General features: G+C 46.2%; 2 protein-coding genes across 5 annotated transcripts in view; one reads left to right on the forward strand and one right to left on the reverse strand.

Annotated features, from left to right (window-relative positions):
• Window positions 1-816, reverse strand: part of RHBDF2 (rhomboid 5 homolog 2) — a 99,128-nt gene extending 98,312 nt beyond the window's left edge. Inside the window, exon 1 of one of the 4 annotated variants that reach the window (XM_084838192.1) lies at window positions 738-816. The gene's annotated coding sequence lies outside the window, so the exon portion shown is untranslated. Of the gene's footprint in view, window positions 1-183; window positions 277-328 lie in introns of those variants that run through there. The other 3 variants (XM_084838193.1, XM_084838195.1, XM_084838194.1) reach the window with 3 other exon arrangements.
• LOC146354108 (uncharacterized) lies at window positions 140-18,594 on the forward strand. Its single transcript, XM_084829784.1, has 4 exons — window positions 140-532; window positions 631-1,421; window positions 2,719-3,283; window positions 17,547-18,594. Exons 1-2 carry the CDS (start codon window positions 140-142, stop codon window positions 1,135-1,137), a joined length of 900 nt encoding a protein of 299 aa, XP_084685910.1. The 3' UTR covers window positions 1,138-1,421; window positions 2,719-3,283; window positions 17,547-18,594.
• The last annotated feature ends 1,823 nt before the right edge of the window (window positions 18,595-20,417 follow it).

The raw sequence follows: 20,417 nt of genomic DNA on the forward strand, positions 1-20,417 counted from the left end.
AAACTTTACCATAATAAAGTTAAGTTATCCACAAAGGCTGAGGAGTCCAACGAGAGAGACACAGGCAGCCTTGCAACACGCGAAGTAATCCGGGAGACGGGGGGAGGGGGGCAGAGAGAGAAAGAGAGAGGAGGAGGAAATGCGGGAACACGAAAGGCGAGGGAGAGCCGAAAGAATTCACACCTACTCACGAAACTTTTCCGGTGAAAGCAAGCAAGCGAATAATCTAGGCGAGCAGAAAGAAGGGAGAGAGAGGAAGCAGGAACCCGAACAAGGGAAGTATGAGAGCGCCCAACCAGGGCAAAGAGAAACTAAACCAAAACCACACCCTCACAGGGACCGGGCGGCGACCTGCCGAGGAGTTCGGCTCCCTCTTGGCGGCGGGGTGGGGGCGTACGTGGAGGTGCCGGCGGCAAGCCCGAGGCCGTCCTCGCCCCTCTTCTCCCGCGCTGACGGGGCGCTCTCATTTATCTCCGATCCACCAGCCGCTTGGCCGCTCCACCTCCGCCGCTCGCGACCCAGGCAGGAGCGCGTTGCCGCCGGTGGCAGGGGAGGGCGCGGTCGGGCGGAGAACACCCAGAAGCGGGGATCGGATCAAAGCGACCCGGTAGCGATTAACTGCCAAACGAGGGGAGAGGCCGACAAGCGGAGGGGAAGAGCTCGGACATAAGCAGGCGCGCGGCCCCAGCCATCTCCCACCCCCGGCGCCAGAGCAGCAGCGGCGGCGGCGCCCTTACCGGCGGCGCGTCCGAGCCCCCGCACCCGCTCCAGGCGAAGCGCCGCGCCAGGCGCGCCTTCGCTGCCTCTCGCTCCACCTGGGAAAGCGGCACGGGGCGGCGCCGAGTCCCCGCAGGCGGAGGGCGGGGCGCCAGTCGAGCGAGAAGGGCAGGTGCGAAGCCGCGGGGCCCGGGCGAGCGCGCGGCTTCCTCTTCTCGGGGTTGCCGTCACCGGGAGCGGTCGCCGGTCGTTCCGCCGACTGGAAAGCTGCAATCGTGCCCTGAGCTGGCCGGGAGTCCGCCGCACTTGGAGTCCGGGGGGGGGGTGCCGGTGCCGGTGCCGGTGCCGGTTGGATGGAGGACTGCGTGGGATTGTGCTGTAAGGCCGCCTTGCAGCACGATGTGTGGGATTGTGGTGTAAAGCTACCCAGCGGTGGCAATGTGCCTTCATGCCCGCCCCGCTCTGCAAAGAATCGGGCCGCGTGGCTGCAGTCGTCCTGTGCATCGTTACCTTTCTTCTGTGCCGGAACCGCGAGAGCGGCCAGAGCGCGATGCAAAACAACACGACACTTCGAATTAAAGACTTCTGAACCCAGGATTGTGTTTTGAGTGCCGGAACCGAACGGAGCTCACAGCCCTCTTTCCACACGGAAATACACTTCTGGTTACCCCAAAGCCTCCTTGGTTTCAGCAGTATAATTTGGGGTGGGTGTGAGTCACGTCGTTGCTGTTGTTACACATTTGGAAGTCAGAAATCCTTCTTGTTCTACTGCAAAGTGCCCGGAAATCTACCAGTAGATCCTGATCAACGAGTAGACCCCAATCTACCTTCTGCCCACCCCAGTCTTAGAGAGTTGCACATATGACTTGAGCCCAGACTCCTAAACGAACAGCAATTTCTCTCTCTCTCAAAATGTGGCATAATACTGAAAAGTGGTAGGCAAGGATAAATACAAGATGACCACCAGCAGCAGCACACAATTGTGTGTGTGACATGACCTTTGAGACTAGAGCTTTAGGGTGCAATCCTATGCATGTTTAGGGAATGCTGGGAGTTGTAGGACTGTTTTCTGTCTAAACATGTATAGGATTGTGTGCCCTTAGGCTATGTGGTACTTGGTAGAAGTGGGAAAGAGGTTTCTAACAGACCAATCCTATATATTTACCCAGAACTAAATCCCATTTGTTAAATGGGACTTCCTTCTAAGTAAGCATGTGCAGGATTGCAGCCCAACTGTGGTGGTCTGTGCACCCTGCAACTGAGGAGGAGAAGAAGAAGAAGAAAGAAAGAAACAGTTGATAACCTCGCACTCTTCCACTGAATCGATGGGCAGAATATTCAGGCTGCAGTCCCAATGTACACTTACTTGGGAGTATGTTCCATTGAACTTCATAGGGCTTGCTTTTGAGTAAGCACAGGATTGGTCTGTATGGTTTAAATAGCAAGGGTGAATGGTGATACCAGAACCCTCAGTAGTCTGGAAGTTATGCAGAGCAACTTGGAGGTTATGGTATGGTCAGTAATGACCCTAAGAATATACCAAATTGCTGTTTGGCCTCAGATCCCCCGATGAGGCCTTGAAAATGTGAGTTTAGTTGATGCTGTAGAGTTGCGCCTAAGAGGGACATGATGGGATGAAGTGTCTTATTCCATGGTTTGCTTGTGTCCAGACATGTTCTTTGGAAACAAATGCGGAATTTAGCTTGAATGATGTGGACCAGTTGCTTATATTCAGGCTTTTGTTTCACTTTGCTATGGTACAGATCCATAGGTGGGGGGGAGGTCCTTCCTTACTTCTCCTCTAGCCATCATTATTAAGTAAGTGACTGTACTACTTACCCAACACTGGTTTTTGTAAGCAGTGTCTTCAGGGGCAGGGGTGGTGGTGTGCTACCAGGTATAGATTCCATATGCACACTTGGTTCATTCGAAAGTAGGACAACTCCTGTTATGCATCCACATTTCAGTCAAGATCTAACATTTTATTCCTTTCATCTGCAGGACTGAAATGAAAGAGGTAAACTAAAATTAAAGAGGTCGCTCTTGGAACACACTTATTATCCCCACGATCTACTCAGCAGTCATAGAAACCATGCATTTCTCAGCTTCCCCTCAAGCGCTCTCTCTTGTCTGTAAGATGATAAATGCACTAAAAGTTCAGCCAGCACACGTGGATCATCTCACACATCCTGTGTAGTGGAAAGAATGAATGAATGAAAATACTTTGGGGCCTACTTAGCTCTTTTTGAAGTCATGCTTTCAGCATTTGGTGAAAACTTGCAAACTTTGTATCAACAGTCAGCGGACCATATGATTCAGAAATGAAACTCGCATCCTGATTAAAGTAGCTCAAGGATACTCTCTCCATTTGCAACAAGAGGAACATTTTTTCCAAGACAGCATTGCCTCAATTTGACCGTACACCCACAGCCATCAGACTGGTGTACATATCAGAAAGGTGTACATATCAGAAAGAGATTCTTCCTTTGATCCTCATATGATCCCCGCACCTGCTAATTATCTCATTGGATGGTGGCCTAGCTCAAGACTCCCTTCAATTCAAGAGGTAAAGGCTATAGTCCAATGCACAGCTATGTGGGAGTAAACCCTCTTGAACACAGTGGGACCTACGTCTGAGTAAACATGCATAGGATTGCACTGTGTATTTGTATGGGGTGAAACAGGGCCTTTTCTGTTTGGGCTCCCCTCGTTTTGTTATTTGCAAGTGAGCAATTTGTGGCCCGCCAAACATTTTGGTCTACAGTCAGCTGTAGCCATCATAGCCAGTGGCAAGGGATTATGGGAGTTGTAGGCCAAAACAGCTGGAGGGCCACAAGTTGCCCAGCCCTACAATAAGGCCTGCTGCAGCCTGAATATTTTTTTAGAAAAATAAGATTATTTTTAGAATTATTAGAAAATTAGAAATGTTTTTTCTTTTATTTTAGGCAAGTGTGACATAACCCTCCTTCAGGTCCATCTGCCTCCACTTTGGGACAACTGTCCTCACTGTCCCACAAGCTTCAGCCCCTAAATTCACCAGGTAAAAGAGATACCCAGTATGCCTAATTGGTTCCTTTTACCCAACCAGGAGAAGTATCCAGGAAATATGAACACTATTGGTAGTGCAGAAAGATGAACAAGCCGTGGCATTTTATAATTTTAAAACACACAAATTAAAGTTTATTTAGTACAAGAGATGGTATAGTTTATAATTAATCACTCATTTCTCGGTCTTACCCTGCCTACTCTGCCCCTTCTAACTCCTATTCCCACAGCTTCACTATCTAGATGTAGCTTCATCAAACCCTAAGGCCCTATCTCCAAACCCTATCTCTGTCTAATTGACGACGCAATCCTATGGCCACTAAACAGTGGCTAGACCGCTGTAGGATTGTTTGGTTTGGGGGAACTGACCTTGGAACCCATGCTCCGAGGTCAGTTCCCAGAAAACCGCCTCCCTGCCCCTGCCCCCACCGCCTCGTAGGTGGCCCGGATTGTCCCCGGTCTCCACGCTCAGAAAAGCAGCGCGGAGCGGGGCAAAACAGGGTGTTCCCGGGGGCAGGGAGTGCAGAAGTGCCGGTACAATGATTCCTATGCGTCGTCCAGCCTCCCCCTCCCCGCTCCGAAGTCCCGTGGCTAGACAGCTGAAATCAGCCATCTAGCTGTGACCGCAGGGCAGCGGGCGCATGGCAGAGAAGATCCCCTCCGCACTCCACCCACCCTGCATTGGATAGGCGGACACCACCAAACCTGGAGGCATCCACCTATCCCCGTAGGATTGCTCCCTAACTTTCTGCATTTTATAAACTCCGTCTCATCAAACACACCCACAAGCCCCTCCCACCGTTCACTCACTTTCTTCCAAACAAATAACCTTAACTTACCTGGGTTCTATTTAACACAGCCGACACATATGAATATTAATACAGACTCCACATGGCAAGCATGATGATTTTGTCATAGCAAGCCTCTGCCGTTTTGTTTTTGTTTAATAAAATAAGCTTCTGATGGAATACGTTTATATTTTTAGCATCTGGCACTTTTCACATGATTCCTGTAGCTTTCCCCATGTGTACAAGAGCCCTCATGATTCAGAAGTTATGTGGAACGTGGCATTTGCTCTGAAGAATTCCAAACCTGAGTTTAGGAAGTAAAGATGGGTTAGGAACACTGGAGTGGGGAGAGATTAAAAGCAGCTAAGGAGCAGGAAGCTTCAGGGGAAAAACTGTCAGGGAAAGTTTTTTGTTGGTTGGTTGATTATATTTTCCATTGTTCTCTGGGCACATTCTCTTTCTGCACATCTTATTTGATGCAAATCCCCAAAGATACTTGCCAAGGGGGAAGGGATCTCTGGGACTACATTACACTTGGCATTGCAATGTATTGTATAGCTTACCCCATAACTTCTAAAGAATCCCAGACCTTCTTTCTCAAGGTGCACAATGCAAATTAAAATATTTACAGTCCTAAAGGTATAAACATGTAAATACATTTCCTATAGAACCTGAAGACTTAGAATTACTTAGCTAACAAAGAGGCAAATAAGGAACTCTGTCTAGGCTTGGGTAGCAGTGCATTAGGGCCTTAACGGGCCATTGATTTGTGTAGGAGACATACCTAGGCAGGATTTTTTTTTCATTTGACAATATAACAGAATGATGTTAATTAGCTTTCACTTTTCTGGTTAATTAGCTTTCACTTTTCTGGCTACAGCAAGCCCATTTACCTCTTTTCCTATCTAATTGGAGTATTTATTTATTACATTTTTATCCCACCTTTCCTCCAAGGAGGTCAGATCAGAGTGGTGAACATGGTCCTCCCACCCACTTTTATCCTCACAACAATCCTGTGAGGTGTGTTAAACTGAGAGAGACTGAATGGCCCAAGATTTCCCTGGGAGCTTTGTAGCTAAGTGGGAACCTGAGCCCCAGTTAGCCCCACTGCAGCCTTGAACCTTACTGTAGTCTTGAAAGGCAGCTAAGAAATGCATTAAACTGCCCAGAGAGCTTCAGCTATGGGGCAGTATAGAAATATAATTAATAACAATAATAATAGAAATAAATCAAGTTAATTAAGTAAATAAGCCTGAATCTTGTGGTTCCAAGTCCAAAGACACACCATAATGGATAAATCCTAACATTATTATTAATTATTATTATTATTGTTTATTACATTTCTATACCGCCCCATAGCCGGAGCTGTCTGGGTGGTTTACAAAAGTTAAAACATTAAAATACAACATACAAAGTTTAAAAGCCATTTACATAAAAACATACGGACAAACAACATATAACTAAAAACAACTTTGAACTAAAAACAATGTTTTAAAAAATCCAACAATAAAACGCAGTTTAAAACACTGCTTAAAAATAGTATACAAAAGTCAGCAAAAGGAACAAGAGTTCCAAAAAGGGGAGGCCTGCCAGAATAATAGCATCTTTAATGCCTGCTTAAAAACCTTCAGTGAGGTTAGCAGGCGCATTTCAATCAGCAGGTCGTTCCACAAGTGAGGGGCGGCAAAGGAAAGGGTCCTCTTGCGTGTGGCTGCGAGTCTCACATTAGGGAGCCGCAGCAGAGAGCCCTCAGAAGACCTTAGGTGGCACACTGGGCATAGGGGAGAAGGCCCTCCCTGAGGTACCTTGGGCCTAGACCATGTAAGGCTTTAAACGAAGAACCAGCACTTCATATTTTGCTCAGAAACAAATGGCAGCCAGTGTAAAGATTTTAAAACTGGTATAATATGGTCTCCACGGGATGTCCCAGAGACCAATCTGGCTGCCGTATTTTGTACCAGTTGAAGTTTCCGAACTAAATATAAAGGCAGCCCCAAGTACAGCGCATTGCAGAAATCAGGCCTAGAGGTTACCAGCACGTGCACCACTGTTACCAGGTCCACATGTTCCAGGAATGGGTGTAGCCGGCATATTGGCCAAAGTTGATAACAGGCACTTCTCACCGTTGCCTCCACCTAAAGTGCCAGGAGCAGGGTTCAGTCAAGAAGCACCCCCAAGCTACCAACTTGCTCCTTCAGGGGGAGTGCAACCCCATCCAGAACTGGTTGACAAAGCTCAATACCTGAGATAGGGCCCTTCACGAAAAGAACCTATGTCTTGCCTGGATTCAACTTCAGCTTGTTCTCCCTCATCCAGCCCATTACCGACTTCAGGCAGTCTTTCAGAGGAGTCATACCTTCATTGGAGAAAGATATGAAGGAGAGATAGATTTGGGTGTCATCAGCATACTGATAACACTCAGCCCCAAACCTCCTGATGATCTCTCCCAGCGGTTTCATGTAGATATTGAACAGCATCGGGGATAGAATGGAGCCCTGAGGGACTCCACATAATAGTTCCTTTTTCGAGGAACAACTATCCCTGAGCGGCACCATCTGGAGCCATCCTGAGAGAAAGGAGCGGAACCACTGCAGAGCAGTGCCCCCAATACATGGCTGCTTTATTGCTCTTAGCATAATTCAATCTATAGTATACATCTAGTATTTCTCCACAGTACTTTGATTCTCTAATAATGTGCAAGGGAAAAACAGATAGGTACAGATAGGTAATAAGGTGCTTGGAAACTCAACCTCCCTGCCCTCCCACCCCCCCACCCCAGCTTTCCATCAGGCTACCAGCAGAGCTCCCAACCCAAAGGACCCTTCCAGGATCAAGTTTTGAATTTAGGATTGGACAAGAGGCCAGCAACAGCAGTTTTGTCCCCTGCCTTGATCCTGCTGAGCCAAGACATAGGCAAAGGCAGGGCCAGCCCAAGACCTTTTGCTGCCTGAGGTGAAGGTCGCAGTGACACCCCTTCTGCATCCCACATACAAAAGCCTGCTGGAATGGCAGTTGAAACTTACTTGACCTCTTGTGATGGAATAGTGCCCTCCATCACCCCTGAAGCAGCAGGCTAGTTTAGGGGGGTCAAGGACAGGCTGTGTAACGTACTCAGCCCTGTCCTCCAACGTGAGGAACAGCCAGGAGGCTGCTACTGCTGCCACCCAGTATCTGCCATCTGAGGCAATTGCCTCACTCTGCTTAATGGTAGGACTGGCCCTGGGCTTTTAATTTCTACTCCCCAACATGATTACCAATAGAGCTTCTGGGAGCCTTCTGTGATGTTGTGCTTCATCTGCTCATTCTCATTGCTGCCCTTTCTGTTTAAGCTCAATTCAAAACATGGATGCTGTTAAAAATTTGTTGTGAACCACAGTACTACAAGAATTAGTTTAGGATAGCTGAAATGAAGCAAAGGTGGTTCCTGGGAGCAAAAACAAAAATTATCAGGCCAATTTACATCTTCCGTGAGCTGAAGTACCAAAACGTAAACTGATAGAATCCCATTTAAAAATGTTGGGACTAGCAGCCTCATCCTGTGTTTACTTAGCTGTCAGTCACACTTACTCCCAAGTAAATATACTTATGATTGTGTCCTGATGTTGGCTGTGGGACTGGCAATAGTATCAGATTCATGCAGTATAGATATTGCTATTTGGGCTAAATGGGGAAGTAGGGGTGGTCTTTTTGGTTAAAAAACAGTTAGCAGGTGTTAACTGTTTTTGTAAAGGACTACATCATCACTCCTAGAATTGACAAAATCTCATAACTGGCACCTGTTTTTAAGGTTCCCTCAGCATACCCTTCCAAAATCAACTTTATAAACATTGTAACAGCAGGAGTGGTAAATTTTGACATGCAGGTGCTTGTCATGATAGTCTCCATAGCCAGCACCCAGAGATAGTTCAACAATGCAGGCAGGTGTGTTGATCCACTTCTCTCTGTGTGACTGGGTTTGGACCACACGATAACCCACAATGGGTTAAACAAGTCCTGATGGCTAATTTAACTCATCGTGGGTTATCATGTCACCTGTCAGGAATTTTAAAATCCACAATGGCTTATTTGGCCAAAATAACCCACTTTGATGACCCACTGTCTGCAGTAAGGGACCCACTGTGGGTTATGTCATCTGTCAGGCACCATGGGTTATTTTGCTCGCCTATAGAGTCACGTGGCAAGAGTGATTCAGACTGCTGCTGTTGCTCTGTTTTTTGCAGGAGTTCTCTGTGTAATGGAAACTCCTTGACAGTTTGCTAGGATGGGGCAAAACGTCAGCAAGTTTTCCCCCATTTTCCGCAGTTGCCTCTGTTCATCTTTTTAAAAAGAAAATTCCTTTGCACATTTGCAAATTTGCACATTTTTGCAATTGCAGTATTGGGAACACAGTAATGCCTCTATGCCAGTAATGTCTATAGGGAGAAATGCGCAATTCTGGTTTAGCAAGGAAGTGCTTTAGCAAATGAGCAAAACAGCACTAGAGCTCTGTATGAGGTTTGGTCCAAATCCTGCAAGCCTCCAAGGTTTTATAGCCAGCACCCCCTTTTTGGTGCACATGGGATTTTTGCTCCTCTGGGGTAATTGCATAGGGTTTTAATGGTGGATCAGGTGCCTCCTGAGTCCTGACCAGGGGAGGCCCTTTTGTGCACCTGGGATTTTCACTCCTTTGTCATGGGTAAAACAGCTGTTTGGGCAGGAGGACTGCAGTGGGGCAGGGGTTAATCTCCTTTTTCACAAAAGACTATTTGTTCAGAGTTGGCTAGATCTTTTATCATGTAAGTTGAGGAACATGAAAGCAGTGAAACAAGCCTCTAAATACATTTCTGATTGGCCCACTTGGAATTCCTTTCACAGTCCACACAACAATTCATCTGCATTAAGAGGCCTGATCTCAAATTTCCATTAATAGGTGAAGCATCACCTCACTATTTTGTCTCCTAGGAAACATCCAAATCAAGGGTCCAAAAATGCACCTATGCTCTCTCAGATCATTTTTCCTGCAAGGAACTCAGTACATGCTCTGAAACCCAAGTTTCTTCTCAAGCAGGTAAAATGTAACCAGCTAAGAGAGTCTGGGAGGTGGGGGGGCATAGGATAGGTTGGATTGATGGATCTGAGGTCTGAGACAGTGCTCTGACCTCAGACCCAGGATTCCGAGCTCCCTTCCCCCTTCCCCGTCCCCATCCCCGTCCCCTTGCAGCTGGTGTGGAGAGAACCGTGCGGACTGCCTCTCTGAGGTTGCAAAGGCGACCTTGGAAGGAAGAAAAAGGGGGTATGCCAGTGGGCGGGGAGGGGAGGGGATGGCTTACGCCATATCCCCGAGCCTCCTTCCCTCCCCTTCCCCAACGCCTCAGCTAGACACACCTCCTGCTCTGCATTGGATACTCTTAAGTATCCGAGTTTGGAGGCTTATGAATATCAAGGGTGGATCTGATAGGATTGCAGCCTAAGTTAGATTGACTTTCATCACAATCCTATACATGTCTTCTTAGAAGTAAGTCCCACTGAGCTCAATGGGAGTTACTTGCTCTGGTAGATCAGCTTTTATTGGTTTTATTTGCACGTGTGCATATGTGATTGTTGCCTCTCCTTTCCTATCTTCTTTTCCCCAAATATATTATTTTGTAAACATAGATTATGAAGCTGGCTTGTTTAAAATGACCACAGTTAGGGATAAATCATGATTCCTGGTCTGGATGACATGGCAAGCAGAGATTCAGGGAAACTGAAAAGAAATGTTCCCAAAGTCCTCCTGCCAGCTATCTGGGAGGAGGGCAGGAAGAGGGCTCCTTTCTGCTTGTGTTGTTGTTGTTCAGTCGTTCAGTCATGTCTGACTCTTTGTGACCCCATGGACCATAGCACTCCAGGCCTTCCTGTCCTGTACTCTCTCCTGGAGTGTGCTCAGGTCCATATTCATTGCATCGGTGATGCTATCTAGCCATCTCATCCTTCGCCATCCCCTTCTCCTTTTGCCTTCAATCTTTCCCAGCATCAGGGTCTTTTCCAGGGAGTTTTCTCTTCACATTAGGTGGCCAAAATATTGGAGCTTCAGCTTCAGTATCTGTCCTTCCAATGAGCACTCAGGGTTGATTTCCTTTAGGATTGACTGATTTGACCTCCTTGCAGTCCAGGGGACTCGTAAGAGTCTTCTCCAGCACCACAGTTCAAAAGCATCGATTCTTCGGCGCTCAGCCTTCCTTATAGTCCAGCTCTCACAGCCATATGTTGCTACTGGGAAAACCATAGCTTTGATTAGACGGACCTTTGTCGGCAAGGTGATGTCCCTGCTTCTTACTATGCTGTCTAGGTGTGCCATAGATTTCCTCCCCAGGAGCAAGCGTCTTTTAATTTCATGGCTACAGTCACCATCTGCGGTGAACTTGGAGCCCAAGAAAATAAAATCTGTCACTGCTTCCATTTCTTCCCCTTCTATATGCCAAGAAGTGATGGGGCCAGATGCCATGATCTTAGTTTTTTTAATGTTGAGTTTTAAACCAGCTTTTGCACTCTCCTCTTTCACCCTCAACAAGAGGCTCTTGAGATCCTCTTCGCTTTCTGCCATTAGGGTGGTCTCGTCTGCGTATCTGAGGTTGCTGATAATTTTCCTGGCAATCTTAATTCCGACCTGTGATTCATCCAACCCGGCGTTTCTCGTGATGTACTCTGCATATAAGTTAAATAAGCAGGGCGACAATATACAGCCTTGTCGTATTCCTTTCCCAATTTTGAACCAATCGGTTGTTCCATGTCTGGTTCTTACTGTTGCTTCTTGACCCTCGTACAGGTTTCTCAGGAGACAGGTAAGGTGGTCTGGTACTACCATCTCTTTCAGAATTTGCCACAGTTTGTTGTGATCCACACAATCAAAGGCTTTAGCGTAGTCAATGAAGCAGAAGTAGACTTTTTCTGGAATTCTCTTGCTTTCTCCATGATCCAGTGAATGTTGGTGATTTGACCTCTAGTTCCTCTGCCTCTTTGAAACCCAGCTTGTACTTCCAGTAGTTCTTGGTACACATACTGCTGAAGCCTAGCTTGTAGGATTTGGAGCATCACCTTGCTGGCATGTGAAATGAGCGCAATTGTGCAGTAGTTTGAACACTCTTTGGCATTGCCCTTCTTTGGAATGGGAATGTAAACTGACCTTTTCCAGTCTTGCGGCCACTGTTGAGTGTTCCAAATTTGTTGGCATATTGAGTGCAGCACTTTAACTAACAGCATCATCTTTTAGGATTTTAAATAGCTCAGCTGGAATACTGTCATCTCCGCTAGCTTTGTTGTTAGTAATGCTTCCTAAGGCCCACTTGACTTCACTCTCTAGGATGTCCGGCTCAAGTTCAGTGACTGCACTATCCTGGCTATCAGGGACATTCAGATCTTTCCAGATCTTTCCTTTCAGATAGTTCTTCTGTGTATTCTTTCCACCTCTTCTTAATCTCATCTGCTTCTGTTAGGTCCCTGCCTTCTTTGTCCTTTATCATGCCCATCTTTGCACAAAACGTTCCCTTGATATCTCCGATGTTCTTGAAGAGATCTCTAGTCTTTCCCATTCTACTGTTTTCTTCGATTTCTTTGCATTGTTCATTTAAGAAGGCCTTCTTGTCTCTCCTTGCTATTCTCTGGAACTCTGCATTCAGTTGGGTATATCTTCCCCTTTCTCCCTTGCTTTTCGCTTCCCTTCTTTCCTCAGCTACTTGTAAAGCCTCATCAGACAGCCACTTTGCTTTCTTGCATTTCGTTTTCTTTGGGATGGATTGAGTTGCTGCCTCCTCTCCTGAACAATGTTACGGACCTCCGTCCATAGTTCCTCAGGCACTCTGTCTATCAGGTCTAATCCCTGAAATCTATTCGTCACCTCCACTGGATATTCATAAGGGATATGATTTAGGTCATACCTGAATGGTTTAGTGGTTTTCCCTACGTTCTTCTATTTCAGCCGAAATTTTGCAATAAGAAGCTCATGATCTGAGCCACAGTCAGTTCCAGGTCTTGTTTTTACTGACTGTATAGAGCTTCTCCATCTTTGGCTGCAAAGGACATAAGCAATCTGATTTCGATATTGACCATCTGGTGATGTCCATGTGTAGAGTCACCTCTTGTGCTGTTGGAAATGCATGTTTGCTCTGATCAGCGTGTTCTCTTGGCAAAACTCTATTAGCCTTTGTCGTGCTTCATTTTGTACACCAAGGCCATGCTTGCCTGTTATCCTGGTGATTTCTTGACTTCCTACTTCAGCATTCCAATCCCCGATGATGAAAAGAACATCTTTTTTTGGTGTTGGTTCTAGCAGGTGTTGTAGGTCTTCATAGAACCGATCAACCTCAGCTTCTTCGGCATCAGTGGTTGGGGCATAGACTTGAATTACTGTGATGGTGAATGGTTTGCCTTGGATTCGTACTGAGATCATTCTGTCGTTTTTGAGATTGTACCCCAGTACTGCTTTTCCCACCCTTTTGTTGACTATGAGTGCTACTCCATTTCTTCTAAGGGATTCTTGCCCACAATAGTAGATATGATGGTCACCTGAATTAAATTCGCCCATGCTTGTCCATTTTAGTTCGCTGATTCCCAAGATGTCGATGTTCAGTCTTTCCATCTCATGTTTGACCACCTCCAGCTTACCTTGATTCATTGATCTGACATTCCAGGTTCCTAAACAATATTGTTCTTTACAGCATCGGATTTTCTTTTCACCATCAGACACATCCACAGCTGAGTGTCCTTTCGGCTTTGGCCCAGCCGCTTTACTCTTTCTGGCGCTACTTGGAAATTCCCTCTGCTCTTCCCCAGTAGTATATTGGACACCTTCCGACCTGAGGGGCTCTTCTTCCGGCGTCATATCTTTTAGCCTTGTGATACGTTCCATGGGGTTTTCTTGGCAAGAATACTGGAGTGGGTTGCCATTTCCTTCTCCAGTGGACCACATTTTGTCAGAACTCTCCACCATGACCTGTCCGACTTGGGTGGCCCTGCACGGCATAGCTTATGGCTTCACTGAGTTACGCAAGCCCCCTCGCCACAACAAGGCAGTGATCCATAAAGGAGTTTGCTTGTGTATGTCTCACTAAATCACAGTTTAGTGTGATGTAGGAAGATGGCCATATGTCAGAGCTTGTACAGGAAGTTAAGTAGGGACCAAACCTATACAATTTTAGTAGAAATTTGTAATGTATTGGAATGATAAACATAGAGACAATATTCTGCAATATTCCTTGATTTCTCCTTTGTAATATGTATCATTGCACTGGTTTCATTTTAATTTAACATGTTCATTTAAATGGAAATAATCCTCATTGAACTCAGTGGGACTTACTGGGTCAGTAAAGCATGCCATTTAACTAAATTCTAGACTGCAGAATGATTCAGTAGCTCATACCCCCCCAACATACAAACTACCTGTGTACTGTTTATGATCATATGTGGTGTTAGAGTGTTAGGATCTCTTGGAAAGACCTGGGTTCAAATCCCCATTCATCTCTAAAGCTCACTGGGTTACTGGGACAATCACTGTCTGTCAGCCTAACCTGTCTCACAGGGTTATTGTGAGGATAAATGTGGGAGTGGGAAGCTGGGAGTGGGATATACATCAGGATGAGTTCTTGGAAGAAGGGGTGGGATAGAAATGTGAGCAATATAAAATAAATGATTGATTTTGTTTGCAGAAGTTTCCATACTGCTTGTTCCCAAATCCACAATCTCGATTTTTCTGTAAAGACAGAATTTTAACAAAACCCTCTTAAAACAATCAGTTACTGTGAGAAAAATTACACATACCTGAGATGTTATTTTATTCACCGAATAAGGCGAAAGCTGAAATTTGGTGTTGTTGTAACACGTGTCTCTTTTCAACCAGTTTTCTGAGATTCCTTTGGTCCAATTGTGAGATTTTGTCACCATCTGCTGGTAGCATCCAGTAATGCAGTTTGTATACCACCTTCTAATCAGTCTTCCCTGACTTGGTGCCGTCCAGATGTCTATTGAATTACAACCCCAGGTAGCATGGCCAAGGGTGGAAGCTGTAGCTGAACACATCTGGAAGGCACCAAGTCAAGAAAGGGTAGTATAGACTTAGGGCCCTGTGAGATCTACTTTTTCTTTCATTAAAAAATTTAGCAGCCTTGTGTGGCTGCTTTGATCATTGAGGAAGTGGTGATGGGGGAAGAAGGGTTTAACCACTTTTCTTCCACACCATTTTCATAAGCTAAATCACCAGCAGCCCTCCCAAAGCTACTATGTGCCCTGCTACAAAAAACATATAGGGGAATCCGTGTATTACTGATAGTGTCCACTTGCAAACTGCCAAAAAAAGAGGACATGTATCACCAAAAAAGAGGGCAGAAGGGGACATGCATTTGCAGAGGATTTTCATATGCTAATCTGTATGCATTGGTGCAAACTTAGAAATAATTTGTTATAATTTAAAGAGAACTACAGGACATCTCACCATAGACCAGGTGACTTGTATGCCTTGCTCCATCTGCTGTCCAGGTGCTGTTGATGGGCAACTTCAAGGCTCAGCAATTCCTGTGATGGTTCTTTATCTTTATAGCAGATTTGTATTGGACAACTCTTCAGACAGAGGATGCTTCAAAATAGAGGACAGTCCTCTGGCAGCCCTTCAAATAGAGGACTGTCCTCTGCAAAGGAGGACATATGGCCACCCTAGTTACCATTCTGGTAGCAGGATGACTTTCTCTACTGGTGGACCCCTTTGTTACAAGGTTTCCCCAAAAGGAAATACTGATCTCCACAGGCTAATCCTTGTCTGAACACCCTAGTCTGTCAAGTTTGGGGAGATCCAAACTCTTGAGCCAAGGATGCCTCCCTCCAGCCCAGGTCTAGGGGAAAAACAAAAAATGAAGGCCCTTTGGATTTACTTTCTCAAAGCCCAGAAGACACAAAGTGTAAGAAAACCTTGTGAAGTATCCTTAGAATACAAGGGGTGGCTTACCAGTTGTGCAGTATTGCACATGGGAAAGGTTTTCGTGAGAAATTCCTGTTTAGAATGATACAACCAAATCTCCAGATATTAAAAAGGAAGTTTATTGGGGGAGCGGGGAGGGAGGGAAGTCAACAATCACACACAGAGAATTCTAAATAAAGGCAATCTAACTTGGCTAGTTACATTTTACCTAATTAAGGGTGCAATTCTATCCAGATAGGCAGCTGCCTCCGAACTTGGAGGTGGTCACCTATCCAATGCAGGACAGGAGAAGCACGGAGGGGATCGTTCCCTGCATGTGTCTCCTGCCCTGCATTTTCGGCTGAACAGCCGATTGTGGCTGTCTAGCTGCGGGAGGACAGAGCGGGGGAGCAGGCTGATGTACGACACGTTGGATGTGTCATACAGGCATTTCCGCCCTCCCCGCCCCAGAACGCCCCCAGACATGCCCCATTTTGGCCAATCACACTCCTTTTGCGAGCGTGGAGGACGGGGCTGTTCCGTGCTGCCTCAGAGGCCGCGTAGAAGTGGGGGTAAGTTGGTTCCCAGAAAACGAGATATCCTACGGCTGTCTAGCCACTGTCTAGCGGCGGCAGGATTGCTCCCTAATAGAACCTTGGGTTTCAGAGCACGTGCACAGTTCATTGCAGAGAGGTTTTCTAGGAGAAGGAGAGCACATTTTTGGAGTGTGCATCTGGTGTTACCAGGAGACAAACTGAGAATGGCTTCTCACATATTTATGGGAATGTGAGATCAGTGAAAGCTGGCCTCTTAGCAGTGAGTGACTGTTGTTTTCGTCCAATAGCGTGATACTCTCCAGTTCTGATATTAGCGGTCTAGCCAGCAAATCAGAAAATTACTTAGTGGCTAGATCCATCTTCTTAACGATTCCCAACTTCTATCTCAAAAGAGCTGGCTGGTTCCAGCTGGATGAAGCATTGTGAAAAAGAGATTAAATTCTGGGTGCCCAAGACCAGGGTGTGTGCTTATTCAGGCTTCCTGGCAGGGCTCCACATCACCAGACACTCTAGGGGGCACTGTTGAGCTACATCAGAATGTCACACCATCATGTGTTTTCCACAATGGGCAAATTGTAACTGTGGGGATGTGAGGGTTTACAATTGGGGAAATGACCTGGAAAGAAAGGGTTTAAGCTTTCCTTTTACCAGCACCATAGCCCCAATTCAGCGCACCACCTATCAGCTACTTTGAAGAACGAAAAACATGCACAAGTTAGGAGATCTGATTATGTGTCTCCCAGGTCTCCCAGGTGGCTTTCTGGCCCCCACGCTGAAAAAGATTCTGCACCCCTGATGTAAAAGGAAATATCCACATTTTCCCTTCCCTACCCTTGTCTCATCCTCCTTCCCTGTGTTGTTTTTCTCATTATCTATTTTAAATTGTATGTTCTTAGGGAACAGGGACCTATCTGTGTTTTCTATATAACTCTGTAAGGCATGATGTACACTAAGGGCACAGTCCTATGCATGTTTAGACAGAATAAATTCCAGCAATTCCCAGCATTCCCCGGCTAGCCATAAAGAAAAAGATGAAGATGAAGATGGCGAAGAAGAAAATGAAAGTGCAATTTGCTTTGACTGCCAAAAGCAGCAAAATATGTAGCGTACTTTCAACTTCACATAGCTCTTTTATATAGTCCCCTTGTTGTATAGTCACTCTAAGAAACTCAGTTCCCCCCATCATGTTAGCTGCTTTTCCCAGGGGGGAGAATGTTCTCTATATATGATTCTCCAGAACACAATATCTGTCATTTCCTTTTATATTTATTCCTACTCTGAACAGCAGAGAGCAGCCTGACTTTACTGTGACTCTGGCCGAAGACGAAGAGTCTGTAAATGTTGTTTTTCTAACCTCTCCTGCTTAAAATGACATGTTACATAAATGCCCTGTAGATACACCACTTCTAGCCAGTGAATGATATAAAAATGAATGTTAATTTTTCTATAACATTTCCTGAAAATGTTTTCTGAATGACTAGAGACCGACCAGCCAAAAACCTATTTTCAGAGTCAGGTTTTGTCTTATTCTTTCTCCAGCTAAGAAGACTGAATCTACCCATATACTATGGTATGAACCTACCCATAGACTACTCTCATCATCTGAGACCCTCCTCTGAGTGCGTCCTCTGAGGGAGGTTCGTGGCAACAAGGGAGAGGGTCTTTTCGGTGGTGGCCACCTGACTGTGGAACACTCTCCCCAGCTAGACCGGTGCCAACGTTGTAATCTTTTCAGCACCAGGTCAAGACTTTATTCTTTTCCTAGGCATTTGGCAGCGTATGCTAAGGTTTTTAATGGGTCTTTTAAGGGGTTTTGTACGTTGGTTTTCTATTACATTATTTTATTGTATTTTTACGGTTTTAATCTTTGTAAACCACCCAGAGAGTTTTGGCCATTGGGCGGTATACAAGTGTAAAAATGAATGAAGAATCTATGGCATCACCTGAACACCACGGGCACTTATGGCAAGTATGGCCTATGCAGTTTGCATGGCTCTGAGCATGGGGTTGTCCAAGGGGAAAAGATGACTGCCTTTCTCTGAATCTCAGGGTTCAGGATACAGTCTTCTGGTTTAAAAAATGGGTTTCCTATTTATTTTTGAAGCCTTGGCTAGCCTTCAGTAGAGGAGTAGCCATGGCAGCTGCTTATAGGAGACAATGAGCTTCTTTTCATGAGGCTTTTATTGTGCGCTCATCATTCCCTACTCACGGCTGTATACAGGTTCTTTAGATGACATCGTGAACCTGCAGTTTTGATTCTGTTTTTAAACAGCACTTTCTGCGAGTTTTATTAGAGCAGGGAAAATGGGGTATTATTTAAAGAAAATGAAAGAAAACATTATTTCCACTTGTGTATTTGCGCTGTTCTGCTATGCCACATTGCCATCTAGAGGTTATGTAGCAGAAAAGCAGGAAAGGAAAAGCTGTTTGGCTAGTGCTCGGATCTCAATTCTGCGATGAAACGAAAAGCAGATACGGGGGATTAGCAGCTCAATGTAAAAATCCAGGATTTGCCATTGCAATGGTTTGGCGACATTGGGTCACTCCCCACCGCCCCAAGAAATAAAGTTCATGGTTTTTCAAACTCAGGACTTCTTGTGTGGAACATACAGGTTTTTTATTTCTAAATTCTAGAATAATTGTACTACAAATGCTTTCTGCACTAGGAGGGGAGAAATCAGTTGTCCACTATTCTCCTCAAATTGCAAAAGTTGGGGGAGGCTGAGTTGGAAAGAGGGCGTTATTCTGTGGAGGCAAAGTAGGCTGGGACAGAGACAAAGTCACTTTGACAGCTTTCCCCAACCCAGTGCCCTCCAGATGTGTTGGACTACAACTCCCATCACCCCACAGCCAGCTCTGTGTGGTGTGTGTGAGTGATGTCACTTTAGTCTTCCATTTCTGTGTTCAACAAGGGGTGTGGACAGTCGTGGACGTAAGCTAAGGATACATCTACACCACACATAAAACTTGAAATCGTCATTCCCTCTCCCACAGGGGACCCTGGGAACTGTCGTTCCCTGAGTGGAACTAGTGCAAGTTGATGCCCTCCAGATGCTTTGGACTTCAGCTCCCATCAGCCCTAGCTAGCATGGCCAATGGTCAGGAATACTGGGAATTGTCATCCAAAACATCTGGAGAGGACCAGGTTGGGGAAAGCTGGGCTAGTGGTTTCTGACAGAGGATTCTCAGAATCAAACTGCAATTCCAGGCTTCCTTGATTATCCTTTGAATCCATGGCCATTAGTTAAGCTGGTATAAAAATGGTCGACCCATCACACAGATGCAGCCACACACAAATCCTCACATGGGGATCTGCCGCTGTTCCTAGCCTTACGAAGGGCTGCCGTCTGGGCAAGCTGGCTGTCTTGAGGCCTTTGTGTAACAACGCAGGATGTTTGCTCCAGTGTTCAGGCTTCCATGACAGCCTCAGTACAGCCAATGCGACGTGGAGGTTAGAAGGGGGAAGGCTTTTTCCCTCAGCTTGCAGCTCAGCACTACTGCATCTACTGCCATCAAAAGGGCGTCTTCAGCTGCCCTGTAAACACGGGTTGGGGAGCATAGGAAGCTGCCTTATTCCACTCAGATTATAGCCCAATGCACACATTACTCATGTGAATACACAGTTTGCAGTGACCGGGGGAGAGGGGCCATGCATTTAGCCCCACACCCAGAGTCATGCCATTCCTTCTCCCTGTGCAGCCAGTGTCTACACCAGGGGCCGGGGAACTTCAGGCTCAGGGGCCAAATCTGGCCCAACTGTGGCCCCTATCCAGCCCTCTGGAGTTCCCAGGTTGCCACGCCCCTTTCCCATGATGACCAATCATTGGCTGGTTTCCCAGCTTTTTCACCTCCCCCCTTCCACGCCCGTGCATTCTAAAAAGTTGGAATGCCTCTCCTAAGACTTAGTTGCTGGTATTCCTTTTGTATCTTTGCCACCCCCTTTGCCTTTGGCCCTGCCCACCCCTGGAATGTGGCCCCTGAGAGCTTCTCCGAAATGGAATTTGACCCTGAGCTGAAAGAGATTCCTCACCCCTGGTCTGCAGCATAATATCTGCAGTGGGGAACCCCCTGTATCAGTGGAGGCTCCTCGCACAATTTTGAACCCTGATTTTGCAGAGTTCTAAATCACATGAGGTCCCCTTCCCTCCACGAGTAGTGGTGGTCCCCTGCTTCAGAAGTTCTGGAGAACATGATGATGTTGCAGGCGGGAGCAGCAGCACAGCTTTGGAGGCAGGGGCAGGCTAAATGTGTGCCCCCCACCCCTTCCATCACCGATCCTCTATTTACAGAAGGAACATTTGATTCAAGCTTATGAGCTTTTGTACACCAAGGCATTTATTGTGCACTTGTGATTCCTCACTTATGGTAGTTTGTGGGTTCTTTACATGACATTGCCTTCTTCCAGGGCCC

The sequence above is a fragment of the Heloderma suspectum genome, chromosome 2, assembly GCF_057233095.1.
Source record: "Heloderma suspectum isolate Gila_16-S chromosome 2, 16-S_ref, whole genome shotgun sequence".
Classification (NCBI taxonomy): domain Eukaryota; kingdom Metazoa; phylum Chordata; class Lepidosauria; order Squamata; family Helodermatidae; genus Heloderma; species Heloderma suspectum.